The sequence below is a fragment of the Schistocerca gregaria genome, chromosome 2 (assembly GCF_023897955.1).
Source record: "Schistocerca gregaria isolate iqSchGreg1 chromosome 2, iqSchGreg1.2, whole genome shotgun sequence".
NCBI classification, from domain to species: domain Eukaryota; kingdom Metazoa; phylum Arthropoda; class Insecta; order Orthoptera; family Acrididae; genus Schistocerca; species Schistocerca gregaria.
Genome location: NC_064921.1, coordinates 423912085 through 423937942, shown reverse-complemented (window position 1 = coordinate 423937942; position 25858 = coordinate 423912085). Strand labels below are relative to the sequence as shown.

Here is a 25858-nt window from a genome sequence, read left to right as displayed (position 1 = left end):
CGAAATTTACTTTGAAAATAACGTTTCCCGAACAACAATTCGCGATATTTTCCCATGACCTGTTAGAAATAGATTCATTTCAGCAATTGTCTCATTTCAGCAGTTGTCAGAGAGCGCTAGATATGAGACGTCACTGTGCTTGCGCAGCTACAATGATGTAGGAAGCCCGTATGTTCGTATGTGTAAAACATTAAAAGATCTTACATTATGTCATACAAGAAGCAAGACATCAGAGGATACTCCAAGAGAGTCAGAATTTTGTGAACCATACTAAAATGCATAGTTCGCCTTACAGTGCACATTTGTATGTCCAGATATGAAGCTTTTCAGTGTGGTTTCCGGGACGTAAATTTTCTTAGAGTACCAGCACTGTATTATCTCATGTTTGGTTCTTTATTATGGCATAACGCCATACATGCGAGCAGTTGAAACTAGCCAATAGTGTGGAATAAATTGACTGCCTCAGCAAGAAAACTTAATATAAGCCAAATTTATTTATCAAACCGACAAAAAGAACTTCATTGTTCTGCAAGGCGATTAATGCTTGACTGTCAGAAAGGTGGAAATAAAATAAAATCTGAAACTAGTAACGTTGTTTAGCCTTTTTTAACTATGTGAAGGTATTTTAATTCACTTGATAGCTCCCAGTCACAGATTGTTTTCATTTGATATGAGAGCAAACCGAAAAATCACTAAATGTAAAAACGGGTCACGCCCCCCCCCCCCCCCCCCCCCAAACAAAGACTTTTCAAAAGTAAATTCATTTTGTAGCGCACATCTTGCTGAAGAGTCTGATTCATAAAAGATATATCTTTGAGGAAATATAAGACACGTTATTTGGTCTTAATTGTACAGTGAGGTGCCACGCATCTTCAAACAACATTGTTACACCACACGTCACTGTATTTCGCTCTGTGGAACTCAAACGTGTATATTTTGTAATGGATGCCATCAAACGATTTTAGGACAGTGGAAATTAAAATCCAGTCATCCGCTTTGACATCCTGCCCCCCCCCCCCCCCCCCCCTTTTGTAAAAAAAAAACCTTGCAATTAATACTGGATAGGATTATTTGTAAATAGGAGACCAAGAACTCTTCAGAAAAACTGGACTCTTTATTGCATATTAACTAATAACTTGTTCTTCTGTGTGACATAAAATTAAATATAGGACACCTAAAACCAGTAAAGACAAGAGACAGGCAAGACAGTACACATTTCTTCAATCCTTAGGTCCTAGCAATTTTTCTCTCTAACCTTGCTACAATTTTACATGGCATGCTTTCCTTCTGCAAAAGGGCTACTACCTTATCAAAGTTCGTTAAATGTTTTGCCACATAAAAAATAGAGGTGTTGTTGTCTAATACTGAATAAGCTGTTAATACAAATAGTACCGAAGACTGGTGTGGTTTCTCGGTTACGTCTATTTTGTCACTGTGTGCTGGAGAAAACAAAATAGGCCTTTCTAATATTTCAGCAACTGTAACACACACCAAATAAGTGAGACTGTTTTGGCAATATTGATTACTTTCATAATACGTCAGAATATAATTCACGAAGTACCAATAAGATATACCTATTTGGTCTACTACAAGCAAAAGGCTTCATGTTAGGAAATAGTTTCACATTTCATTCATACGCTCCAGTTTCTCATGTATGAGACCGAAAAGTAGTAGAACGAAATTTTTGTATAAATTTGGAATCTTCATATTCTTCCATAATTTGTGTGATGTCCCCGTTTTCTGCTCCTTCCTTGTTCTAACTAACAGTATTGTCATCACTAATTCTGTAACTATTCCTACCATTGTCATTCTCCGGTTAACTTCACTAACCCTAACACATTCACCAGTTTAGTTATCCAGCGATTAGCCTCCTGTTAGGCGTTATTACGTGATCGTACAATGCAATTTCCGTGCTACTCCCAAATTGGAACTTAAGTGGCTGCTAGCCCGGGACTACAACTGGCCCTATCTCATGTAGCGATCTGGCTAAAAAATTTCTGTCAAAATTTCACTTTCTTGGATACACCGAGAAGATAATACGCAATCTTACATATCTGTTAGTCGTTTATTTCCACTCTGGTAGTCTGAATCTATGGATTTTGCCAGTAATTATAACAACGCTGAACATTCGAGATTCGTGAACAGAATGAACCACATAAACAAGCAGCACTTGACATTCACCGGTTCGGCTTTATTCCGCTCAGCTCATTTAGCCCATCCCATTTTGTCTGCAGGAAAGTTTATTTGTAGATGTTACAAGGATCCCCCTGGCAGAGACATCACGTACACTATCACGCATTCAAAAATCAACTTATAATTCATACAGAAATTGACTTAGAATGTGTTCAAAAAACCAGCTGGGTTGCGTTTCAAAATCATATGAATAATCGATAGACCAACGTGCACTGGATGCTAGCTGCTTTGTGAGACAAGGTTTTTCTTCCCCTCAAGAATATGAATTTGCCCCTCCCCCCAAAACTGCCGCCTGGTTCAGATACCCCAGTTTGCCCTCACTCCTCACTAGATCGGGGCCTGCTGCACACTCGTGAATCTGGCAGCTTGGAGGTGCCAGTAAAATTTTTCCAGGTACCATGTGGCTGGTTGCTGCTGCTGCTGCTTACACAGCCAACAGCCACATTTCTGCAGCCAAAAGCGGGATAAGGTACTACTCATACGCAACTGAACTGCACGTGTCCATGAGCGCGCTCATAACTGATTAAATGAGTCTAATGCAAACAGTTGTGACGACACGCTCATCGAAGCCAATTTGTTATGAAGCATTACATAGTCTTCTAAATGCCTTTGACACATTTTGCTGTTGGAAGACGCTTGTACGAGCACTGGGTTATTTTATATGGTGCATTTCCTTTGCAATTTAAGTTTTATTTTCGTTTTATGTTTTATTGATTAAGTATTATTCTGCCCTAGCAGGATACAGTAACACCCTTTGTTAGAGTAACGGTTCTTACCAGTCAAAATTACAACAATTTAACTGAAAACTAAAAGAATGCAAAATTCCCGGAATTAAAAAAAAATCCCAGATTATTCCCGGTTTTCTCCCAGATCTCCCAGTTGTCCCGGGTCATATACACCCTGGAAGTGGATAGAAGTGGATATGAAGAGATACATTTCCAAATATTTTTGAGATAGGGTATCAGCATCAGTTCTGGGCCACATATCATTTAATTAAAAAAAAAAAGTGGTCGAACACATTTGGTAGAATCAATTTGCATTTCATTACAAGAGCAGTTCTATCTGCTGACCCCTTATTGATGTGCAATTGTTGGTAGTGGGCATCAAAATTGTAAGTAATTTTAATTTGATCATATCTTGAGTAGAATGTATTAAGTTTCAGGTGCATCCCTGATAAGGTGTAGGTTCTTGTTAAGTTTCTGCGAATAATTATAAAAACTGGGAAGATAATGGGAGGTGAAAGTGAACACTAAGTAGTAAGTAATCCTTTGCAGCCATTACTGATGTAATTAGCTGGATTTTGGTGAAGAATTTGAGAAAAGTAATTCATGATTAGCTGTTTTGGATGAAATAAAGGCCACTGATGAAGTACAGGAAGAGAAAATACAGCAATAAAGAGAGCTTAAACTTACTGAGGAGAAGTGAGAGACACCAGAGCAAGCTGAAGCTCTCACAAAAATTGCAGCAAATGTATCAGTAGTAGTGGAAAGGGTCAGAGGAGGGTGGGATGGGCTGAGATAAGAGGTTTTAGGAAGAACTCGAAAGTCAAAATATGGACAAAAGAAAAAGGAGGACAAGAATACAGACCACAGACCTGACAAAATATGGATCAGTCTATTTTCTGAGCACTGTTCAAGTGCCATTTTAGGTGAAATCGTTTCACTTATGTGACATATATTTCAACACCAATTTTAAAAAAGTGTAATAAAAAAGAGAAAGTGATTTAATGTATCATGGCAGATTTACAAGGAACAGGGTTAGCAATGTAAGAGACAGTAATGTCTTAATGATATAAGTTTTACAAGTGGAACTAGTATGCAACTGGCTCAAGTTATTTTTTAAATATGTGAAAGTGATGGTTGTGTAATTGTGACCTCCTTGATGGTGTTAGCATTTCATAAAAAGAGAGAATCATGGATTAGGAATGCCCAAATGATATTCACTTTAGAAGCCACATTGACAGAGTGCCATGTGGAACAGGGAACAGGCATAGAACTGAAAATGGTGATTATTTTCTTTCAAAGAATATATTAACATGTGAGTGATTAATTATTTTGTATGGTTTAAATGGAACATCATGATTTATATCACCAATCTGAAGAAATATGAAATGAAATGGGATGAGCAAATAGGATCAGTCAAAGTAAAGTGAGGGGAAGGGGGGGGGGGGGGGGGGGGGGGGAAGCAGGCTTTGGTTCATTGGTAGGACACTAGGAAAATGCGATCAGTCTACAAAGGAAATTGCTTACAAAATACTTGTGTGATCCACTCAACAATGTCGGAATCATGCCAAATACACTACCTGACAAAGAAAGTGCACCACTCAGAAGGGGAGGAGAAAATGAAATGAAACTTCACAGGTTGAAGGGATATGTGATACTACTTCAGTGATTAAAAAAAAAAAAAACGGCCTAAATTTGAACAGAACTTTGCAGTATGGGCCCGTTTATCAATATGACGCCGTACCCCTCTGGTCTGAATGCCTGCACTGATTCGGCTGGGAAGGGTGTCATAAGGCTGTAGTATCTTCTCCTGAGGTGACTGTTGCACAATTTTTGTAATTGGTCCTTCATATCCTGAATACTGGGGCGGATTTGACATCTGAGCTGGTCCCAAACATGTTCTATAGGGAACAGATCTGGAGATCCAGTTTGTCATGGCAGTACGCAAAATAATGCGACACTTCATCGAGACACATATCATGTATGAACAAGCATTGGCCTGCTGAAAAATTGTGCTGCATACTGTCAAATGAGAGATAAGACATGAGAATTTAGGATGTCAGAGATGTACCTCCGTGCTGTCAGAGTTCCCTCAGTCACTACTAGCCATAGCCTGAAGCCATACTTGTAGAGCCAGTGGGGGTGTTGAATAGTTGAACATATACAAAAAGTGCAGCATGAATAGTCACAGGATTGTTTGTTCCACAAGATCACATAAAAAAATGTTGAAACACCTAAACTGGCAGATGCTTGAAAATAGATTACTAACTATCCCCCTATAACCTGCGTAAACAGTTTCAAAAATCAGTAGTATGTGGGGAATCTAGGAATATACTGCAGCCTCCTATGCATCACAACTATAGTGACCATAAAAATTAGACTAAATACAGTGTGTACAGAGTCATTTAAGCAGTAACATTTCTGTGTTCCATACATGAATGGAATAGGATGAAACCCTAATATGTGTTGCTGTATGAAGTACCATCTGCCATGCACTTCACTTCTGAATGAAAGTCATTTCAAGCCATATAGGTAAATCAGTACTTGTCTTTATAAGGAATCTTTACTACAAGTGAAAACAGATTTGACATGATTGGAAAATATTATTTGAGCAGTGCTCAAAATGACCCGATTTACTGATATTGCATTACAATCTTATCCAGCTTAGTGATAACACATTAGTTAGTGCAGTGCATTAGGCCAATTCCAAACATCTTCTACCCGGTTATCAACTGACATGATTATGGCTGTAATCCATTCTTCATCAGGAAAGTCTTTGGTATAGCTTTTCATGTGTTTCCCCTCCAGTTTCTTGAGTTAGGTGTTATTTGCTATATTTGCACTTGGTGACATTTTCTATCTTAACCATTCATCGAGACACAAGCTAGTTTTCAGTTATGGAAAACTCAGGTATGCATTTGCTATGTGTAAAGAAGCTTATTAAATGTGTATTTATGATCGACTAGGTGAAGAAATGGGTACATAGGAAATATGGAAATATCTCAAAGGACAAATGGTAACATAGATATTACAGGGCAACAGCTAAGGTACTGTGATTCCTTCCTAAACAAACCAGTTAAGAATGTATACCGCTGTAAATTTCAAGCTGTTCATCTCTTTCATGTAGTGTCTTAAGATGGCAAGATGGCAGCAATACTGTAAATTATTTCAAACAGAGGAAAATCCAGGATGGAATGTAACAATATTATGGAAAGGAAAGTTGGTACTTACCATATAGCAGAGACGCTGAGTCGCAGACAGGCACAACAAAAAGACTGTCACAAATAAGCTTTTGGCCACAAAGGCCTTTGTTGGAAACAGATGAGAGATACACACAAATGCAACTCACACACACATGAATGCAGTCTCTGGCAACTGAAGCCACACTGAAATTATTTAAGATGTAAAAATTATTAACTTGTACCCAAAAGGACCAGACCCTCTAGAAGAGGGATTTCCATAGAATTAGCCATAAAAAATTGAGAGTGAACATCATATAAGTATTTAAGCAAGTGTTTCACCATCACAGACGAGCTGGAAAATTTGTAACGGACTGACATCAATGTTGTTCAGAATTGTGTCAGATGAAATGATCAGACTTTGGATAGACAACAATGAAATGCAGATACCAAAGGTGTAAATGGGAACCAAGAAAGACAACATGGCTCAGGTGGGCTGTAAATGGTGAATGAATGATATAGTGATAAGTGAGACAGAACAAAATGCAAAGGAACTACCTTACCACATAGCCAAGGAAGTACTTGACCATGTAAACAGAAGAGAAGCAACAAGGACTGTCTAGCCCAAGAAAAAAACATAAAACAGGAAACTAGAAAACACCTGCAGAAGCCAAGCAAAGTTAGACGAATTTAATAAGTGGGAGAATAAAAGTGAGAAGCTGAATCAGATGAGAATGGCTGTCTCTCCTAAGAGTCTCCTGGTACAGTTCCTCTTGTTTCGATAGATCTTTTCAATTTTGCCTTTACAGTGTGTGGTTGAGTCAGCCTAAACAAATACTTGCAATTTTCTGTGAATCCTGGATGTTGCATGAATTGCATGACTAGAAATATTTATATGGATTGTTGGCATCGACAGGTCGAAAAAAGGAAATTGCATATAATAAGCCATGGTTCTGTATTTTGCTGCCTGCTATAAAGAAAGTTGTAGTTCAAAAGCTAATACCATCACTGTGATAATGTGTTCTAATGTGAGATGCATCAATGGGCTGTAACAAATTGTCCCTTTCACCATATTTTGTTTACTACTAATTAACAGAATAAAAAATTTTCCATCACAACTTGAAAGGCTGGTTATGTCCACAGCTATGCCACTTGACCTTACTACTCATCATTAAAGCTGTCAGTTACTCACAAAAATGTTCAACATGCAGCCACAAAAATAATTCATTATCTCCCCAATAACAAAAAAGTGTGTAACATGTGGCAAAGTAAATTTCAAATTTAATTTGAAATCGTTACTTTTGAACAACTTGCCCATGTTAAAGATAAACATTTAATTAAAAACTAATAGCACTTGTAGCAGAGAAGTTAAAGATGTGTGTTTTTGTTGTTTAAATTAAATCTATTTACCTCATAACATAAGTACTGTCAAAGAAAAACATGTTGATTCTTATCAGTTCAAGCCATTGTGCTATTTTTCAAAAATCCTGGATAAACTTTTTTATGACAGGCTTATAAAATTCATAAAAAAACCTCGCACCAATCAGCATTCAACAATATGGTTTTAGTAAATCTTTATCCATCCAGACAGCAATTTTTGAACTGTTGGACCACATAGTGAAATCAATTGACCAACATAATATAGCTGCAGGTATCTTCTTAGATCTCTCTAAAGCCTTTGACATACTAGATCATAAAATACTGCTTGCTAAATTGGAAAGAAGAGGAATAAGAGGTGTGGCTCTAACTGGCTATGCTCTTACCTACAAAACCGCAGACAGAAGGTATCACTTCAATACGATATTAATGTACACAATAAAATAAATAACACAGTTTTCCTCTCGGAGGAAAGAACCATAAGATATGGTGTTCACCAGGGTTCTGTTCTAGGGCCATTACTTTTCCTCATTTACATAGATGATCTTGTTGAACGTATGAGCCCACAAAAAACTATCCTGTTTGCTGATGATACAAGTATAGTGTTGACTGGATCTAGCCCTGAATCCCTTCAGACAATATCTGATAACACTATGAAAAAACTTTCTGAGTGGTTTAACAAAAATGGCCTAATTGTTAATAGTGGGAAAACTGTATGTAGCAACTTCCATCTAATTCCCACATCCAGTCAAAAAACTATCCAAGTAAAGTTAAATAATGATAAAATTGAAAATGTAAATGCAACAAAATTTTTGGGTCTATGGGTCCAACAAGATTTAAAATGGGACACACATATTAACAACTTATCAAAGAAACTCTCATCATTGTGCTATGGACTAAGAGTACTAAAATCTACTACAAGTAAATCCACACTAATGCAAGCATACCATGCGCAGTTCCACTCATTGCTCTGCTATGGAATCATCTTTTGGGGAAATTCAACTCACAGCACAAATATATTTAAACTACAAAAAAGAGCACTGAGGATAATCTGTGGCCTCAAAAAGCTGGAATCCTGTAAATGTCAATTTATAAAACTTAATGTTCTAAGCATCCCATCCCTATTCATTCAAGAAACAATCCTATTCACCAGGGAATACCTCTCAAGAACAGGCAAATTAATCCAAAACAATGATATACACGCTCATTATAATCTAATATCCATCAAATTTTTTCAAGGACATCATCATACGAAAAATATATAACTCATCTGGGTGTTGTATTACACAATACAATTCCAGAACAAATAAAAACTGCTCCAGATCCAATATTTAAAAATAAACTAAAGGCATTTCTGACAAAGCACTGTTTCTATTCAGTACAAGAATTCCTGGAAATGAAAAATTATAAAGTTCCTTTGTAAAATACTGTCATTAGAGTCAAACATTCTGTAGGCAAAATAATAACCTAATTTCTACTATACACAACTATGTTTCAGTTTCACTTCCCAAAAATTTTCAACTCGTTTTATGAATGTACAAGTACACATTCTATTAGTATTAAAACTTAACTGTCTGTGAAATCTCAATGATAATTTCATGTTTAATGTAGTTTTTAAATGACATTGTCCTTCTGTTGTGTTTCCAGTTGATATTTTCACTATTCTGTAATCTCAGTGATTATTTGTGTAAATTTAAAGTAGCACTACATTGCCTACATGTTTCATAGTTCCCCTTGTAAATTGTTTGTATTCTCTGTATGTGAAGTTACTATATTCATCAATGAACAATTTTTAAAATGGCAGTCCATTGCCTATTTTTTCTCTCCAAACTACATATTTGTTAAGAAAAATGACTTGTCCTATATCATGTGTACTTTGTACAATATGTGATCCACAGATAAATAAATAAATACAAATACAAATACACACCTGCAAAAGGCCAGCATGTAGTCATATACAAAACAAGGCTAGTACATGTTGCCTATAAACTAATTTGTTCTTCATCATTTTGATAGAAACATTGTAAATGATTAATGTAAGGCAGAATTAACTTATTATCATCGCAGAATTTATAACAAAAATAATATATCCAAAGACAGAAATCAACATCACAAGGCAACAGTGAGGAATATAATGTTATTTGCGACTGACGTGATAACACTACGGAAAAACATGGTGCAGAAGAACCAAGGAGCAATGAGTATAGCAATACAGACCTACATTAGGTAGGATCCATGAAATCTAAAATAAATACTGTATAGGGCACAATCAAATGAAAACAAGGTGATGAAAAAAGTACGTAAATTGATTATTATTCCAAAAGTAATTGCCTTAACTCTTAAGACATGTATCCCACTGTGAGAATGGCCAGTTATTGCCTTCATGGCAAAATGTTTGTGGTTGCCCACAGACCCATGTTTGTACCCAGGCATGCACCTCTTTGTCTAAAGCAAACCAATGGCCACAAATGTCTTTCTTCAGGTCTCCAAAGGTATGGAAATCGAATGGAGAGAGATCAGAACTGAATGGAGTGTGTAAGGGTTTCCCAACAAAACTTCTGCAGCATAACTGAAACAACCTTGGCAACATGCGGGCTCCCTCCATACAGTCCCAATCTCTCCCCAAGCGATTTCCATATTTTTGGTGCCCTGAAGGGAGACATTCATGGTTGTCGATTTGTTTTGGATTAAGAGGTGCACATCTGGGTACAATCATGAAGGTACTGACCATCTTGTCGTACAAGTGGGATGAATGTATTAAACAATTATGGCAATTATTTTTTAAATAATCTGTTTACTTAATTTTCTCTCTGTGTTTTGTTCTAATTTGACTGTTCTTTATATCAAAACAGTTGAATGGAAAGTCAAACTATACAAACAATGGCAGATCCAAAAGTGCCTATTATAACTAATACGTAAATTTTATCAGCAAGTATGTAAGCAGTTTTCATAAAATATGGATCTCTAATTGGAAATTATGTGAATATCTCCAGTGATCTGCACTTTTACGTTGTCTGATCAAAAGTATCCAGAAACCTGTTACTGGACACTGATATGCGGTGTTTCCAAACTTCACCTTTATGTAGGCTGAAACTCTGCTGGGACACTATCAATGGGGTGCCTGAATGTGGAGGAATGGCAGCCCATTCTTCCATTCACTGATGAAGGCAGGGACACATTCCCCAACCTGATAGGTGATGCTGAGCATGTTTTAATTTATGATTAGAAACAATGGACATCAGGCTACTGCATAATATTCACAAGATTTAACAATAGAGCTGCACCAGGATGTAAGCTGAACTGACTGAAGCTCACATTGCGTTTTATAATTCTCAATAAAACCTGACACCCAAGCCCTTCTTCTGCCTAATTAACTGAAAATTCTTGTTCAAGCTCAGGTAATGAGATCTTATCCTACCAGCCACATTCTGACATAATGGTTGTCACTTATTTCATATTACATTACGTCTAAACTACAATACATTAATAATTTTTACTGCTGTCTTGCTATACCTTTACATCAAACTCTTGCAGCAGCCGTCGTAGAAATGCATTCCTACTCTGTCGATTACTAAACACCATTCTGTAGAGACAGTCATGCAGAGCTATGCCATTCCGTGCTCCTCTTGGGACTGATGTGTCCTGAAGTATAGTCTGCAGTCGTTGAGCATCCTCCAGTCCCTTCTGGAATTTGCAAGATAATGCACGTGACTGTGATCTATGCACATTTTGAAGCTGAATCTGTGCACAATAGCTGAGACTTGCATCACAGTCTGTTGTCGCAGAGATAAGGTAGGGCACCACCTGTATAAATAAATATTATGTGCTAATAAATAATTGAATGCAGCAAATACCTATAAGCTTGGTGAATTATTTTTGAGACCAGATGTCACATGAACTTTCTTGCATACGGAAGCGATTATGGTGTCTCTGGCATTATGTGAACAAATAACAAATACAACTACAATTTAGAGAATGAGTACTGCCTTCTCAGTATTCACACCACAAACAATAACACTGAAAAATGTTAAACTTTTGGGTTTATGACAATATTATGAAAAGGATAGTTGCAACTCGCCAAATAGTGGAGATGCTGAGTTTCAGATAGGCACAACAAAAAGAGCATCAAACAAAGCTTTTGGACAAACAGGCCTCCATCTGTGTGTGTGTGTGTGTGTGTGTGTGTGTGTGTGTGTGTGTGTGTGTGTGTGTGTTTGACAGTCTTTTTGTTGTGCCTATCTGCGACTTAGCATCTCTACTATATGGTGAGTAGCAACTAATTTTTTCATAATATTGTCATTATTTCATCTTCAATTTTCCATTTTTTGATTTAACCTTTGTTTGCTTCATAATACAGAAAATAAAGCTGTCTGCAAACAGATGTCTGTAACTTACTGGTAGAGTAGTACTGTATGCTAAACAAGCATTACTCATGACCTGCCTTCACCACTTTAATTCCACTAGTAGTTCTCCCCTACCTTCCAAAATTTAGATATTTGTATCAGCATTAAAGTGAAATACATTACAATGACCATGCTAACAGATTAGACGATACAAACTGAAGTGACCCATTTTAGTGAAACGTCCACAAAATAAGGCAAGTAGTTGCAACCACAGACAGTTACTGATGAACACAGTTTCAACATTCCTCAAGTCTGAATAGAACAGACGTCTCCAAAAACAAAATAAATGAAAGTTCTTCACCACTGACATTAATTTTAAGTTCCAAGTTCACAAAACACATACTACAGTTGCACACTACTTCAAAATGTCAACCAATTTAGGTAGTCAAATAAAGCCATATTCAGAACTTTAACTTCACTGGAAAAAAGCTTTCCTTGGCTTGGTTTCAGTAAACAAATCTTGCAGGTATACTTTTAGCAAGTGACATGACAGATGGATGAAGGCATGTGGTTGGTCAACACCCTCTATCATCACTGTGTACGCCACCTGGTGGCCTGCATGGAACACGGCCACCAAGTTACAGGGTTGCCAAGTCCCACATTGTCTGCATTGTAGGGGATAAGTTTGCTTCAACCTGCACAATGTGTATGTTGTACATGGTAGCATTGGTGCTTGCTGTAAAGGGCACTACAGAATATGTCTTAGCCCCCCCCCTTCCCCCCGGGGGCAGGAGGTGGGGGGGGGGGGGGGGGGGCAGATGTCAAAAACTTCAACGATGTTCATATCCTCCATGCCAGGGAGGGGCAGAGCTGGGCATTGGTCGACATCCCTGGGGATGTCGTGCTGTGATGTCTGATGTCCCACATAGCGAGCCTGTGGAAGATGGGAATTTGCTGCCTGGCGGTAGCAAATGGAGATTTCAAAATGGTGTGGATACCCATGCAGTTTAGCAATGGACGAAGAGCCATCCTGCAATGCAGCTCAGTAAGAAACAAGAAATAGAGAGGGGGCATTATCCACAGAGTAGTGGTGGCACCTGCATTTTTAGGTGCTAACAAATATCTCAGCTAGGCTATCAGAAGATGGATTAAATGACACAATGTGGATAAGGGAGATCCTACTGGCGTCACCAAATATAGAGAATTCAGAGGAAGCAAATTGGGCTCCATTGTCTTTGCATAGACTTGCAGAGGCCCTCCAAGGCTAAAGTGTATGTGAGGACTTTGATGGATTGTGGAGCCCATCTTGGTGACAAAAGGATAGACAGTTCCATCAATGACCATGAGCCACGATGCTCCCAAGAAGGGCCTGGCACAATCTAGTGGGGCTGGGAACGGGAAAAATATATTAAAAACAAAGATTCCAAGACTTACCAAGCGGGAAAGCGCCGGCAGACAGGCACATGAACAAACACACATACAGAATTACTAGCTTTCGCAACCGATGGTTGCTTCTTCAGGAAGGAGAAGGAAAGACGAAAGGATGTGGGTTTTAAGGGAGAGGGTAAGGAGTCATTCCAATCCCGGGAGCGGAAAGACTTCCCTTAGGGGAAAAAAAGGACAGGTGTACACTCGCGCGCACACACACACACACACACACACACACACACACACACACACACACACACATATCCATCCGCACATACACAGACACAAGCCACACATGTGTTTTTAATATATATATATATATATATATATATATATATATATATATATATATATATTAACAACAAAGATTCCAAGACTTACCAAGTATGTGCGGATGGATATGTGTGTGTGTGTGTGTGTGTGTGTGTGTGTGTGTGTGTGTGTGTGTGTGTGTGTGTGTGTGCGAGTGTACACCTGTCCTTTTTTTCCCCTAAGGGAAGTCTTTCCGCTCCCAGGATTGGAATGACTCCTTACCCTCTCCCTTAAAACCCACATCCTTTCATTTTTCCCTCTCCTTCCTTCCTTCCTGACGAAGCAACTGCCAGTTGTGAAAGCTCGTAATTCTGTGTGTATGTTTGTGTGTTTTGTTCATGTGCCTGTCTGCCGGCGCTTTCCCGCTTGGTAAGTCTTGGAATCTTTGTTGTTAATATATTTTTCCCATGTGGAAGTTTCTTTCTGTTTTATATATATATATATATATATATATATATATATATATATATATATTAAAAACAAAGATTCCAAGACTTACCAAGTGGGAAAGCGCCGGTAGACAGGCACAATAAATAAAACACACACACAGAATTTCTGCTTTCGCAACCCCGACGGTTACTTCTTCAGGAAAGAGGGAAGGAGAGGGAAAGACAAAAGGATGTGAGTTTTAAGGGAGAGGGTAAGGAGTCATTCCAATCCCGGGAGCGGAAAGACTTACCTTAGGGGGAAAAAAGGACAGGTGTACACTCGCGCACACACACACACATATCCATCCACACATACACAGACACAAGCAGACATTTCAGCATCAATGACCATGAGCCAGGATGCTCCCAAGAAGGGGCTGGCACAATCTAGTGGGGCTGGGACCATGTCTGCTTGTGTCTGTGTATGTGTGGATGGATATGTGTGTGTGTGCGAGTGTACACCTGTCCTTTTTTCCCCCTAAGGTAAGTCTTTCCGCTCCCGGGATTGGAATGACTTCTTACCCTCTCCCTTAAAACCCACATCCTTTCGTCTTTCCCTCTCCTTCCCTCTTTCCTGAAGAAGCAACCGTCGGTTGCGAAAGCAGAAATTCTGTGTGTGTGTTTGTGTGTTTTATTTATTGTGCCTGTCTACTGGCGCTTTCCCACTTGGTAAGTCTTGGAATCTTTGTTTTTAATATATTTTTCCCACTTCATCAGGAAAGAGGGAAGGAGAGGGAAAGATGAAAGGATGTGGGTTTTAAGGGAGAGGGTAAGGAGCCATTCCAATCCCGGGAGCGGAAAGACTTACCTTAGGGGGAAAAAAAGAGATAGGCACACACACACACACACACACACACACACACACACACACACACACACACACACACACACATATATCCAACCGCACATACACAGACACAAGCAGATTGGTATAATGTTGCAGTGGCCCTTGTGGAGTAGATTGACGACCTGACACTGCAGTGCATGAGGGATGATGATGCATGTCAGTCTGTTGTTGTCTTGAATGATAATGACATCTGTGAGAATGGAGTTCCTGCCAGTGGGCCCAAAATGCCTGGAGGTCTGGTTGATTGAAGACCTTGTAGAGGGCCAATCTTGGTGAATGTGGCACAACACCTTCTGTAGCACAGGTTCTTCTGCTGTGTGCTGCTAGATGAAATGGATATCCAAAGAGAGCCTGGCTACTGTTTCTTCTGCCTCAGAATCCATGTGGAAGCAAACGTTACGGTCGGTATCAAACTTGGAGGAGTGGGCTGTCCTAGAGACACGTGGAACAGCAGGTAGTCATTACCATGATGTGATATGGATTGATATTTGATATCGTATGTGTAGCTGGACAGGGGCAGCACCCAGTGTTGCAGGTGGTGTTTTGTCTTAATTGGGATGGGACCAGAGGACTTTAATAGAAACAGCAGAGTTTTCTGATCAGTCAGAAGGGTGAGGTTTCTGCCATAGATGTGCAAGTGCCCCATTTTCTGTTTGGCTGTAATCACGCAGAGCAACATACAGAGTCTTACACACAAAAGCACTGGGGCATTTGGTGCCATCAATGGCATGGGATAATACTGCCCCCCAGTCCAAAATCCAACATATCGGCCACCAAGTTGAAAGGTTTTGAGGGATCATATGGAGTCAAGCAAATGGGCCACAACAGCGCTTGCCACAAGTCCCAAAAGGCTTTGTCACTGCCCCCCCCCCACCCCCAGTCCAAAAACCAACATATCGGCCACCAAGTTGAAAGGTTTTGAGGGATCATATGCAGTCAAGCAAATGGGCAAATGGGCCACAACAGTGCTTGCCACAAGTCCCAAAAGGCTTTGTCACAGCTATGCGACCACTTTCAGGGAACATTTTGGCCGAGAAAGCGTTGTAAAGGTTCCGCAAGTGCCACAGTATGAGGTATGAACTGACAATAATTGCTGAGTTGCCCAAGGACAGATTTCAACTGGGACCTACCCTTGGGCACTGGTAGCTTATGAATGGCCTCAACGTATTGTGGAGTGAGGTGAATTCCTGAGGCTCTGAAGACATGGCTGAGGTATTCAACTTGCCACACAATCATGTCAGATTTGTCTTTATAAAATTTCAAGTTCACTTGATCTAAAATTTAAAATAATAAATCCAGATCATGTGCAAGGTCCACAATGGATCTGCTGGCCCCCAGAATATTGTTCAGATAGTTTACAGTGACAGGCACGGTGTGTTATTAACTGTTCAAGGTACCACTGGAAAATGACAGTTGTGCTCGTAATTAGAAAGGGAAGGCAGTTGTACTTATACAAGCTGACAGAGTATTGATGATGTCACAGCATGCAGCCTCAAGTGGAAGTCGAAGGTATGTGTTGAACAGGTAAATTTTTGCACAAACTATGCCTCTGGTGAGAATGTCGTCACCTTCGGTACAGTGTATGAGTCTGTCACCGACTGAGGATTCATAGTCATGCTAAAGTCATCACAAAGCTGTGGGGCACTGTTAGGCTTTTCAAAAACAACAATGGGGGGGGGGGGGGGTTATCCATCTTGAAGTCGCTGTACCTCAAGGTGGAGTTTGTTGTGAAGAGCAAATGGCACTGAGCTAACGTTGCAAGATTTGAGGGTAGCTGTGGGTAATAAGGTGATGTGTGCTTCAAACTTGGTGACCCTGGTGGAAGGTAGAGAAAAAACAGGTGAGAGCTTGGAAAAGTGTTTAGAGGTGTGTGAGCAGGGGTCCACAGCATTAATGGTGAGGTCAGTATTGTAAATTCCAACCCCAAGGCATTGAGGAGATGAAGAACAAATAAATTAGAACCACAGGGTGCAGCTACCACAACGATCCAGATGGTGATGGCTGCCGAGCCAGGGAAAGCACATTTGTTACTGAAGCTGCATAGGGCATCCTTAGTGTGACTTACTACACTGAATGCCAAAGAAACTGGTACAGGCATGCACAATCAAACACAGAGATACGCAAACAGGGAGAATACAGCACTGCACTCGACAATGCCTATATAACACAACAAGTGTCTGGCACAGTTGTCAGGTTAGTTACTGCTGCTACAATGATAAGTTATCAAGATATGAGTGAGTTTGAACATGCTGTTATAGTCGGTGCACAAGTGATGGGTCAAAGCATCTCTGAGGTAGTGATGAATTGGGGATTATCCCATATGACCATACCACATCACGAGTGCACTGTGAATCTCAGGAATCCAATAAAACATTAAATTTCTGGCATTGCTGCAGCTGGAAAAAGATCCTGCAAGAACAGCACCAATGATGACTGACGAGAATCATTCAACGTGACATAAGTGCAACCCTTCTGCAAACTACTGCAGCTTTCACTGCTGCGCCATCAGCAAGTGTCAGTGTGTGGACCATTCAACAAAACATCATTGATATGGGATTTTGGAGCCAAAGACCCACTCGTGTACCCTTGATAATTGTGCAACACAAAACTTTACCCCGACCTGGGCCCGTTGTAAAGGGACGCCCTCCTCTAGTACTACTTTTCCTCAACAGAAGGATGCGATACTAAAAATAAGTTTGAATTTTTTAAACAGGTTAATATTATCTCAACTGTTTTTCTAAAAGAACTGCATATGATTTTCTAAATGATGTATTATATTTCAGGCTTAAATGTATAAAAAGAAATTATTTTATTTTTGTTGTTACAATAGATATGTACTAGTTTTTAATGTACAGTTAAAACTACTTTTCTTTTAGAAACATTTTCAAATTACGAAATATTCAACACAATTAAAATTTATATTATTAATTACGCAATCTGATGCTATTTATTATGTTTACTTCTGGATTAATGTATAAAATAATGATATAAATTGGTGGAGAATCATTTGTCACAAAAATTTGTAAACTCTTCAGAATATTGTTAGTAACGCAAAATGGATGAATAGTGGTCATGACTCTGATGTGACTGGATGTGTTTCAATTTTGGCAATAACAATGTAATTTTCGGTTTTGAAATGGAAATTGTAAAGATAGTGTGATATCAAAAAAATTGAGAGAATAAAATTAACTTCTCAGGCAATACTTTAGCATTATTTAAGTCCATTGGAACCATGAGAACCTACAATGTCAAAAATTTCAGCTTCGAAAATCAGCCCCTAGACCTGGAGCCAACTACAAGAAAAGAAGATAAGTAAAAAGTGTATTGTACATCTTACTCCTCTCGAAGCTTATTAATATAGTTAATTATGAAGTCAGTGACAATCAACCAACGACGTGAGGGAGGGGTAGATTACACTGTCAACATCTACATTGGACTGTTGATGAGTGGAAACATGTTGCGTGGTCAGATGAGTCTTGTTTCAAATTGTATCGAATGGATGGACGTGTACGGGTATAGACACAACCTCATTAATTCATGGACCCTGCCTGTCAGCAGGGGACTGTTCAAGCTGGTAAAGGCTCTATAATGGTGTGGGGCATGTGCAGTTGGAGTGATATGGGACCCCTGATATGTCTATATATGGCTCTGAAAGGTGACATGTACGTAAGCATCTTGTCTGATCACCTGCATCCATCGCGTCCATTATGCATGCCAATGAACTTGGACAATTCCAGCAGTACAATCCGACAACCCACACATCCAGAGTAGCCACAGAGTGGCTCCAGGAACACTCTTTTGAGTTAAACAATTCCACTGGCCACCAAACTCCCCACAGATGAACATTATTGAGCATGCATTGCAATGTGCTGTTCAGAAGAGATTTTCACCCCCTCGTAGTCTTACAGGTTTATGGATGGCCCTGGAGGATACATGGTGTCAGTTCCCTCCAGCACTATTTCAGACATTATTCGAGTCCATGCCACTTCATGTTGCAGCACTTCTGCATGCTCGTGGGTGCCCTCCACGATATTTGGCACATGTACCTGTTTCTTTGGCTCTTCAGTGTATATTTCATTTTCATCAACTAAACCTCCCACCACAAGTTCATACTATGTCTCAAAAATAGGGTGAGGCTGTGCCAAAACAATTTCTCCCTGAGCTCTCACAAGTTTTAAAGCAGCTTAGTGGGTTTCAAAGTGTGCCAACAGTGAGAAAAATGAGCCAATGTTACCTCACTTTTCTTAGATAATGGGACTGACAATAACCCATAGACTTAGTCTTAAGTGCATGTCTTTCTGAATGAATGACAGCTCAGAAATAATTAACTGGTTCCCTGGATATATGGAATACATCTGTCTGCAGATTATGTTTTTGTCTTGCAGGCACTGCAATGTTCCTGGAGCAACACACCCCATCAGCCTCCAGTGTTGGGAGACAATGATACAGCTGTGATCCCCCCCCCCCCCCCCCTCCCCAATTTTCTCTCTCTCTCTCTCTCTCTCTCTCTATCTATCTATCATATGTGTGTTGTAGTAAAGCTGATTATGGTGATGTAAATGTACTAATCGATCTTGGACCATATGAAGTGAGTGATAGTGCACTGAAGATGTAAAAACCAAAATCCTCTACTATATAGCTATGCGAAAATGTTTAAATGTCAATGCTTACAAATACTTAATGTAATTACAAGAATTATGGACTTCTTAAAAAAGATAGACAATTAATTCTTTTTTATTTATGAAATGTATGTTACACAGACTGTTTTGCAAAACTATATTCATATACGGTAATGTGTTTGCTACATGTTGTTAGAAGTAAATCAATGTTTTTTTTTTGTGCAGTTGGTTGTACAAGTCTGAAGTACAAGGATGGATAGTGAGTAATGAGTGTTTTATTGATTTGTATTGTGAAGTGAAATGAATGAAAATATATGTGTAATTCTGCAGAAAGTCTATCAGATTTCACATGATTGCTGAAATAAAAACCTGATCATCCTCTAGACAGTTATAGGGAAGATAACCACAGAAAGGAAACAGAACAAGCGATCATTACATAACAAAGAAGGACAACAAAAAGATGAGTCTTTTTATTATTAATAGAACTGATTATTTAAATGCGACTGTCCCTGTCACTTGCTGCAATGTGTCACTATGTCAGCGTGGCGAGACCTGTGAATATATGATCAGCCACCCAAGTTACTAACTTACTCCAAACATTAATAACCCAACTTTGAGCAATAAAAGGTGGGGACAGACAGAATACGGGAGCTCGTCTGGGATCTTTTGAATGTGAAATGTGAATGCTGTGTTGGACTGTTCTCCTTGTTGCATATTAAAAGATATTATGAAAATTTTATGTGAATGATCTGGCAGATATGAAAAACAGAAATGATATGGCAAAAAAAGGAGTTTGCAAACAAGAAAATGAAAAAGTGAGGTGAACAATTAACAACATCGACAGATAACAACAAAGTGAAGCTTTGGAAATATTTCACTTATTTTTTCTTTTTTTTTTTTGGTGAAGTGTTTCATTGTATAATTATTAACAATGACAGTCATTGAAGAATATGGAACAACAGGGAATAAACAGACATGGGAGACTTAATTAGTGTAGTGAAACAAGAACAGGAAATAGATCAGTGATGAACTGGTGGAACAGGATAAACTAACACATGAATTAAAAGGAGATGGTGATAATGATGTAAGCACCATGCTGTAATTGTTAATAAAAATGAGCAATGATGATAAGATCCAGTTTACAGAAATGATCAAAGATAATACAGACCAGTTAATAAAAATGAGTAATGACCAGTTTGTAAAAATAAATGAGCAACTTGAAAAACATAAACAAGAAAATAAGTATCAGTTTACATAACTCGGTCAGCCAATAGGGAGGTTATTTGTTGTGTTGGTAAAAATACAGCTCAAATAAATGACATTAATAAAAAAAATTGATAGAGTAGATGTTTGAGTAGAATCTGTTGAGTCTAAAATGAAAGAAATCGAATGTAACTAATCCGAAGTTAAAAATATCAAAGAGTAGATCACTGAAGATAGGGAGAAAACCAAAATTGTCTTAAAAAATGAGCTTGAGGAAGTAAGTATTGTGCACAAAGCATAAGTAGTCAGATTTCGGCTTTGGAAACTTAGTTGACATCAAACTAGCCCTTGTTGAAAGCAGTTTTGTTGAACAGCAAAAGACAGTAGACAGCATATTCACAGAAAAAAAATTAAGTAACAACAAAACCAGCAATCTAGAAAGTAGTGCTTCTGTTTTATGTAAAAAAGTTGGAGGATTGTCTAATCATGTAGTTAATCAAAATCTTGTTAACAATTTAGGTACAATTCCAGTGAGAAACTTCTATAGATTTTCTGCAGCATTGCATAGATAGTTTTGTGTCTAATATGACTGACATGAAAATCAAGTTTGTTAGAAGTTTCTGGAAGTTGAAACATTAAGCTGGGCAAATCAGTGTACACGTGCACAGGGTTTGAGTCCCGGCGTCCATGTCTATCTGCTCCGTCTGCGGCCCTTGGTGGAACAGAACGTTCTCTGATTTTCCTGATTGCAAGCTCCCAGGCTGTGCTAAGATGGTAGCCACTGTCGTGGTTGATTAGGTTGTCGTGTAACCATATTTCTATGGACTCTTTGATTACCGAGTCCCAAAATCTGTTCATACTGCATATTTTCTTTGTGTCCTTCAAATCGAAGGTGTGCTTCTAGTCAATACTATGTTCCACCACAGCAGATTTTTTGGTCTGACCAAAGCGTACATTCCTAATGTGTTCACTGCGGCGCTGTGAGATGCAACACTGCGTCTGTCCTATATATTGCATCCCACATTCACATCCGATCTTCTACACACCTGGTGCTGTCAGACATAGTGGATCCTTGGTTGAACCGAGAAGGTCTTTGATGGAAAATGGTCTTCAATTTATGTTTCTTGAGAATTCTTGCGATCTTGGACGTCGGAGGACCCGCATATGGCACGAACGCACAGCCCATTGCTTCGCCTTCATCTGGTCTCTCTTCTCTCTTCTCGTGGTCAGTCTTCAGAGCTCTCCTTATTTGTGTCTCACTGTATCCATTTTTCTTGAAAGAGTCCTTTAAGTATTGCAATTCTCCTGGTAAACTTCTCTTATCGCAGATGGACCTGGCCCTGTGCACTAAGGTGTTGAGTACAGCATTGTGTTGTGCAGGGTGGTGGCAGCTATTGGCGTTAAGATAGAGGTCCGTGTGTGTTTTCTTTCTATATGCCGCGTGTCCGAGGATATCCAGAAAGGGTAAGCTTCTGTTCTCTTCTATCACCATGGTAAATTTGATATTTCCATGTATGCTGTTGAGGTGTTGATGGAACTCTAGCAGTTTGTCCCTGCCAAGTGGCCAAACTACAAAGGTATCGTCAATGTACCTGTAGAAGGTTTTTGGCTTGTGTTTAGCAGTGTCCTGTGCTAGCTTTTCGAAGTGCTCCATGTATAGGCCGGCTATGCCTGGTGCTGGGGGGGGGGGGGGGGGGAGAACCCATAGCTGCACCATCTATCTATTCGTAGAACTTCCCATCACATTCGAAATAGTAGTTCTCTAAACTTTGATTATTCATCCACTACATAAAAGCCTGAGATACTTTAAGAACTTGAAATAGCTACTCTTTAATGTGTGATGCAGATTCACCCAACATACAATGGGTGCTAAAATAGGAGAAATAATAGGGATATATCAGTATTAGGAGCAGGTCATCGAAACTGATAATGGCTGTGAGAGCAGTGAGCTGATCCCATGACCCTCTACATCCAGATCTGATGATGCCAGCTGGCTGAGGATGACAACGGTCAGTACCACTGGGCCTTGTGACGCCTATTTGGACAAAGTTTAGTCTCATTTTTATTTTTATTTCATAACTGATTATACATCTTGAAAATGTTACTCTAATGGTCACTTCCCGTGATAGTATCACTAAATTTGAAATTGTAGATGTTGTATAGTGAAAGTCAGGAAGTCTCTGAACAGGCCAGCAACCAGTATGCACTAATACCAAAAGTTTTCTCTCTAGACATAGTTTTTTTGTTCTAATTACAGGTTTTGGCAAACTGCCATCATCAGATCAGTGACATAAAGAATCAATACAATGTATTCCATCAAATAGTACAGGATCATGCTGTGTATGCCCTTACATGTGGCACAATCATGTACTAATTGATGTAATCCATCGTACTGATTTTTTAAGTCATTGACCTGATGGTGGCAGTCTGCCATAATTACCACAAATAAAAGTGCAATCTACATAGAAAAATTTTGGGTAGTAGTTGTGACCCCTCACATTTTGATTTAAAAGTAAATTCTGAAAAAAATATAGCTTGAAAATGTTATTTTTGTTTTTTGTAATTTTTTTCCCTCCCTACTTCCATGATTGTATCGGTATGTTTGAAATTGCAGATGTTTGCTTCAACTTTAAGTTTCAATGAAAATATAGAAAAATGTTTTTTTTTGAAAGATATGTTTATGCCTGATAGCAGAATGAACTGAAAATATTTGACAAAAATCACTCCTGATGCTGTACATTATCTGAACAACACAAGACTGGATGTGACTATAATGTCACAATACTGAACTTTTTATTCAAACAAAGGATTATGATTGTTAATTACTAAGTTACCTGCACCATAGTTATGCTTGGATTAATCTTAAACTAATGAATGAAGGAAGATATCTCAGGGCAAAAAAATTCTACCATTACAACCACACTTTCTCCTTTTCAGAAATTTACTGGTGTTAGTACTGTTGATTAATGATACCATCTCTAAAAGGTATCGTATCCAGGCAGTTGAAGAAATTTAAGAAATTTATAGAAAGTGGTGGACAATTAGTTGTAATCAAGAATATAATACTGACACAGTGGGGAGGCAAAAAATATTTTATAAAATGTGAAGAGACAAAATTCAGTTAATATAAGGAGAAAAGAAATAAGTTCATTACTTCAGACAATTTCAATTAATGAATGTAACTTATTTTCAGTTAATAAAACTGGTTACTTTTATAACTCTTCATGTTATTAAAATGTTATTAACACTAATATAGAAAAAAGTAATAGTTCAGTTTATGATCAGGAAGATTACAATGATACAGCTTTAAAATTATGGATAACAAATTGTAGAAGACAATGCAGAAAAGTTAATATGACTTTAAATTTTGAGCAAGTAGCGTTATTTCTTTTGCAGTTCAGAAGAAAAAGTAATTCTAAGGTAACTCTCTGCCGTGTACCTAAAATTTAGTTTGATGAAGGCACCTATCTCAAAGAATGAAAACATTATACAAATTTTAATCCATGGTCAATATTTCTGAATTAATCACCTGCAAAGGGTCAACAAGTCCTTGAGACAAGCTCCTTCGAACAATTTCAAATACAATGTAACGCAGTTGATTGTTGTGATGAAAGTTTGTATTTAATATATCCTTTAAGTATGTCTGAATGACAGCGCTTGCCACTCCAGACCACTTTTCACCTCGTTCTTTCAGGCTTTGGGTGTGAGAAATTTCTGTCCCTAAGAAAAGATCCAAAAAAACATTATGAAAGACAAGAAAACCAAATAAAGTATTCATATTTTTAAAAAAGGAACTCACATTTCTTATCCTCCTTAATCAAACGATCTTCAACATCTTCCAAGTACATTTCTATGTTTTCCAGGACCTAAAAATTCATCAACCACACCTTCAGTGTTAGATTAAGTAAAAATTTTAAAGGACAATTATTCCACAGGATTTACTTCATTGTATTAAATACTGAAAACACATCACAAATATTAATTAGTACCATATTCAATTAAATCTCTTGTAGATGTTTGTAATTATCACCAGTGCGACTACATTTATGATTTCCCTTTACAAAACAGTAAGCTGAACTTGAAGGTAGTTCTGTATACAAAGTATAGAAAGGACAAGTTAATATTTTATACTATAGTATTTACTACAATAATATCATCTAATAATATAAATTATTTTTGGAAACCTTTCATCAGCATTGTTTTGCTATATCATACTCTTCAGCTAACTGAATACAAACTTTTATTACAAAAAATGCAAAGTGAAAAAGCAGAAAATTAAAAAGTCTGTACCATGAGGACAGGCTTTTAACAGGTGACCTATCGAAAACCATGTATTTAATTGGGACACCACAACTGCACTTATGACAAGTAGCAAATTTTTAATAGTTGACATAGTAGTTGCAAACTAAAATTATAAACAAACTGAGTAATAGTGAAACAAGCTTTTGATATTCCTTTACCTATGGTTTAGGACCCTGCCACATATCAAGTTTCATATTTCTGCTTCTACTGTAAGCTCCTATGTGTTTTAAAGAAGACTATCAGAATTATTTCTTCATGCAGTTTGATGAATGATAAGAGGATTAAAAATTACACAACTCCTCAGAGAGGGTTATGGCACTTGCTACAACTCAGATATTTCTTATCTCTGCCCCAACTGCTTCTCAGCAGAAAAACTCAATATGCAGTGAAATCATGACAACTGCAAAATGTCAAGCATACCTTGCAAGTACACACCACATCAAAACTGAAGTTCAATTTCGAAAGTATAAACAGAAGGCACTCCACAATAAAAACACAGGAAATATCCAACTGACACAAGCACGTGTAAAATTAATGTTTAGTATATTTTAGAATCCTCAGGAAGATACCCTTCTATATCTACATCTACATGGTTACTCTGCAATTCACACACAAGTGCCTGGCAGAGGGTCCATCAAACCATTTTCATACTACTTCTCTACCATTCCACTCTCGAATGGTGCATGGAAAAAGGAACACTTAAATCTTTCCGTTCGAGCTCCAATTTCTTTTATTTTATCATGATAATCATTTTCCCTATGTAGGTAGGCGTCAACAAAATATTTTCACATTCGGAAGAGAAAGTTGGTGATTGAAATTTTGTAAATACATCTCGCCGCAAAGAAAACCCCCTTTGTTTCTGTGACTGCCACCTCAACTTGCATACCATATCAGTGACACTCTCA

General features: G+C 38.3%; 1 protein-coding gene across 2 annotated transcripts in view; it reads right to left on the bottom strand.

Moving 5' to 3' along the window:
• The window catches only part of LOC126323887 (nipped-B-like protein A), a 486440-nt gene that overhangs the window by 118152 nt on the left and 342430 nt on the right, over positions 1-25858 (bottom strand). For both annotated transcript variants that reach the window (XM_049994805.1, XM_049994812.1), the window contains exons 18-20: positions 24451-24517; positions 24181-24371; positions 10985-11275 (exon numbers count right to left, since the gene is read on the bottom strand). In XM_049994805.1, coding sequence (XP_049850762.1) covers positions 10985-11275; positions 24181-24371; positions 24451-24517 — 549 coding nt within the window. The remainder of the gene's footprint in view (positions 1-10984; positions 11276-24180; positions 24372-24450; positions 24518-25858) is intronic.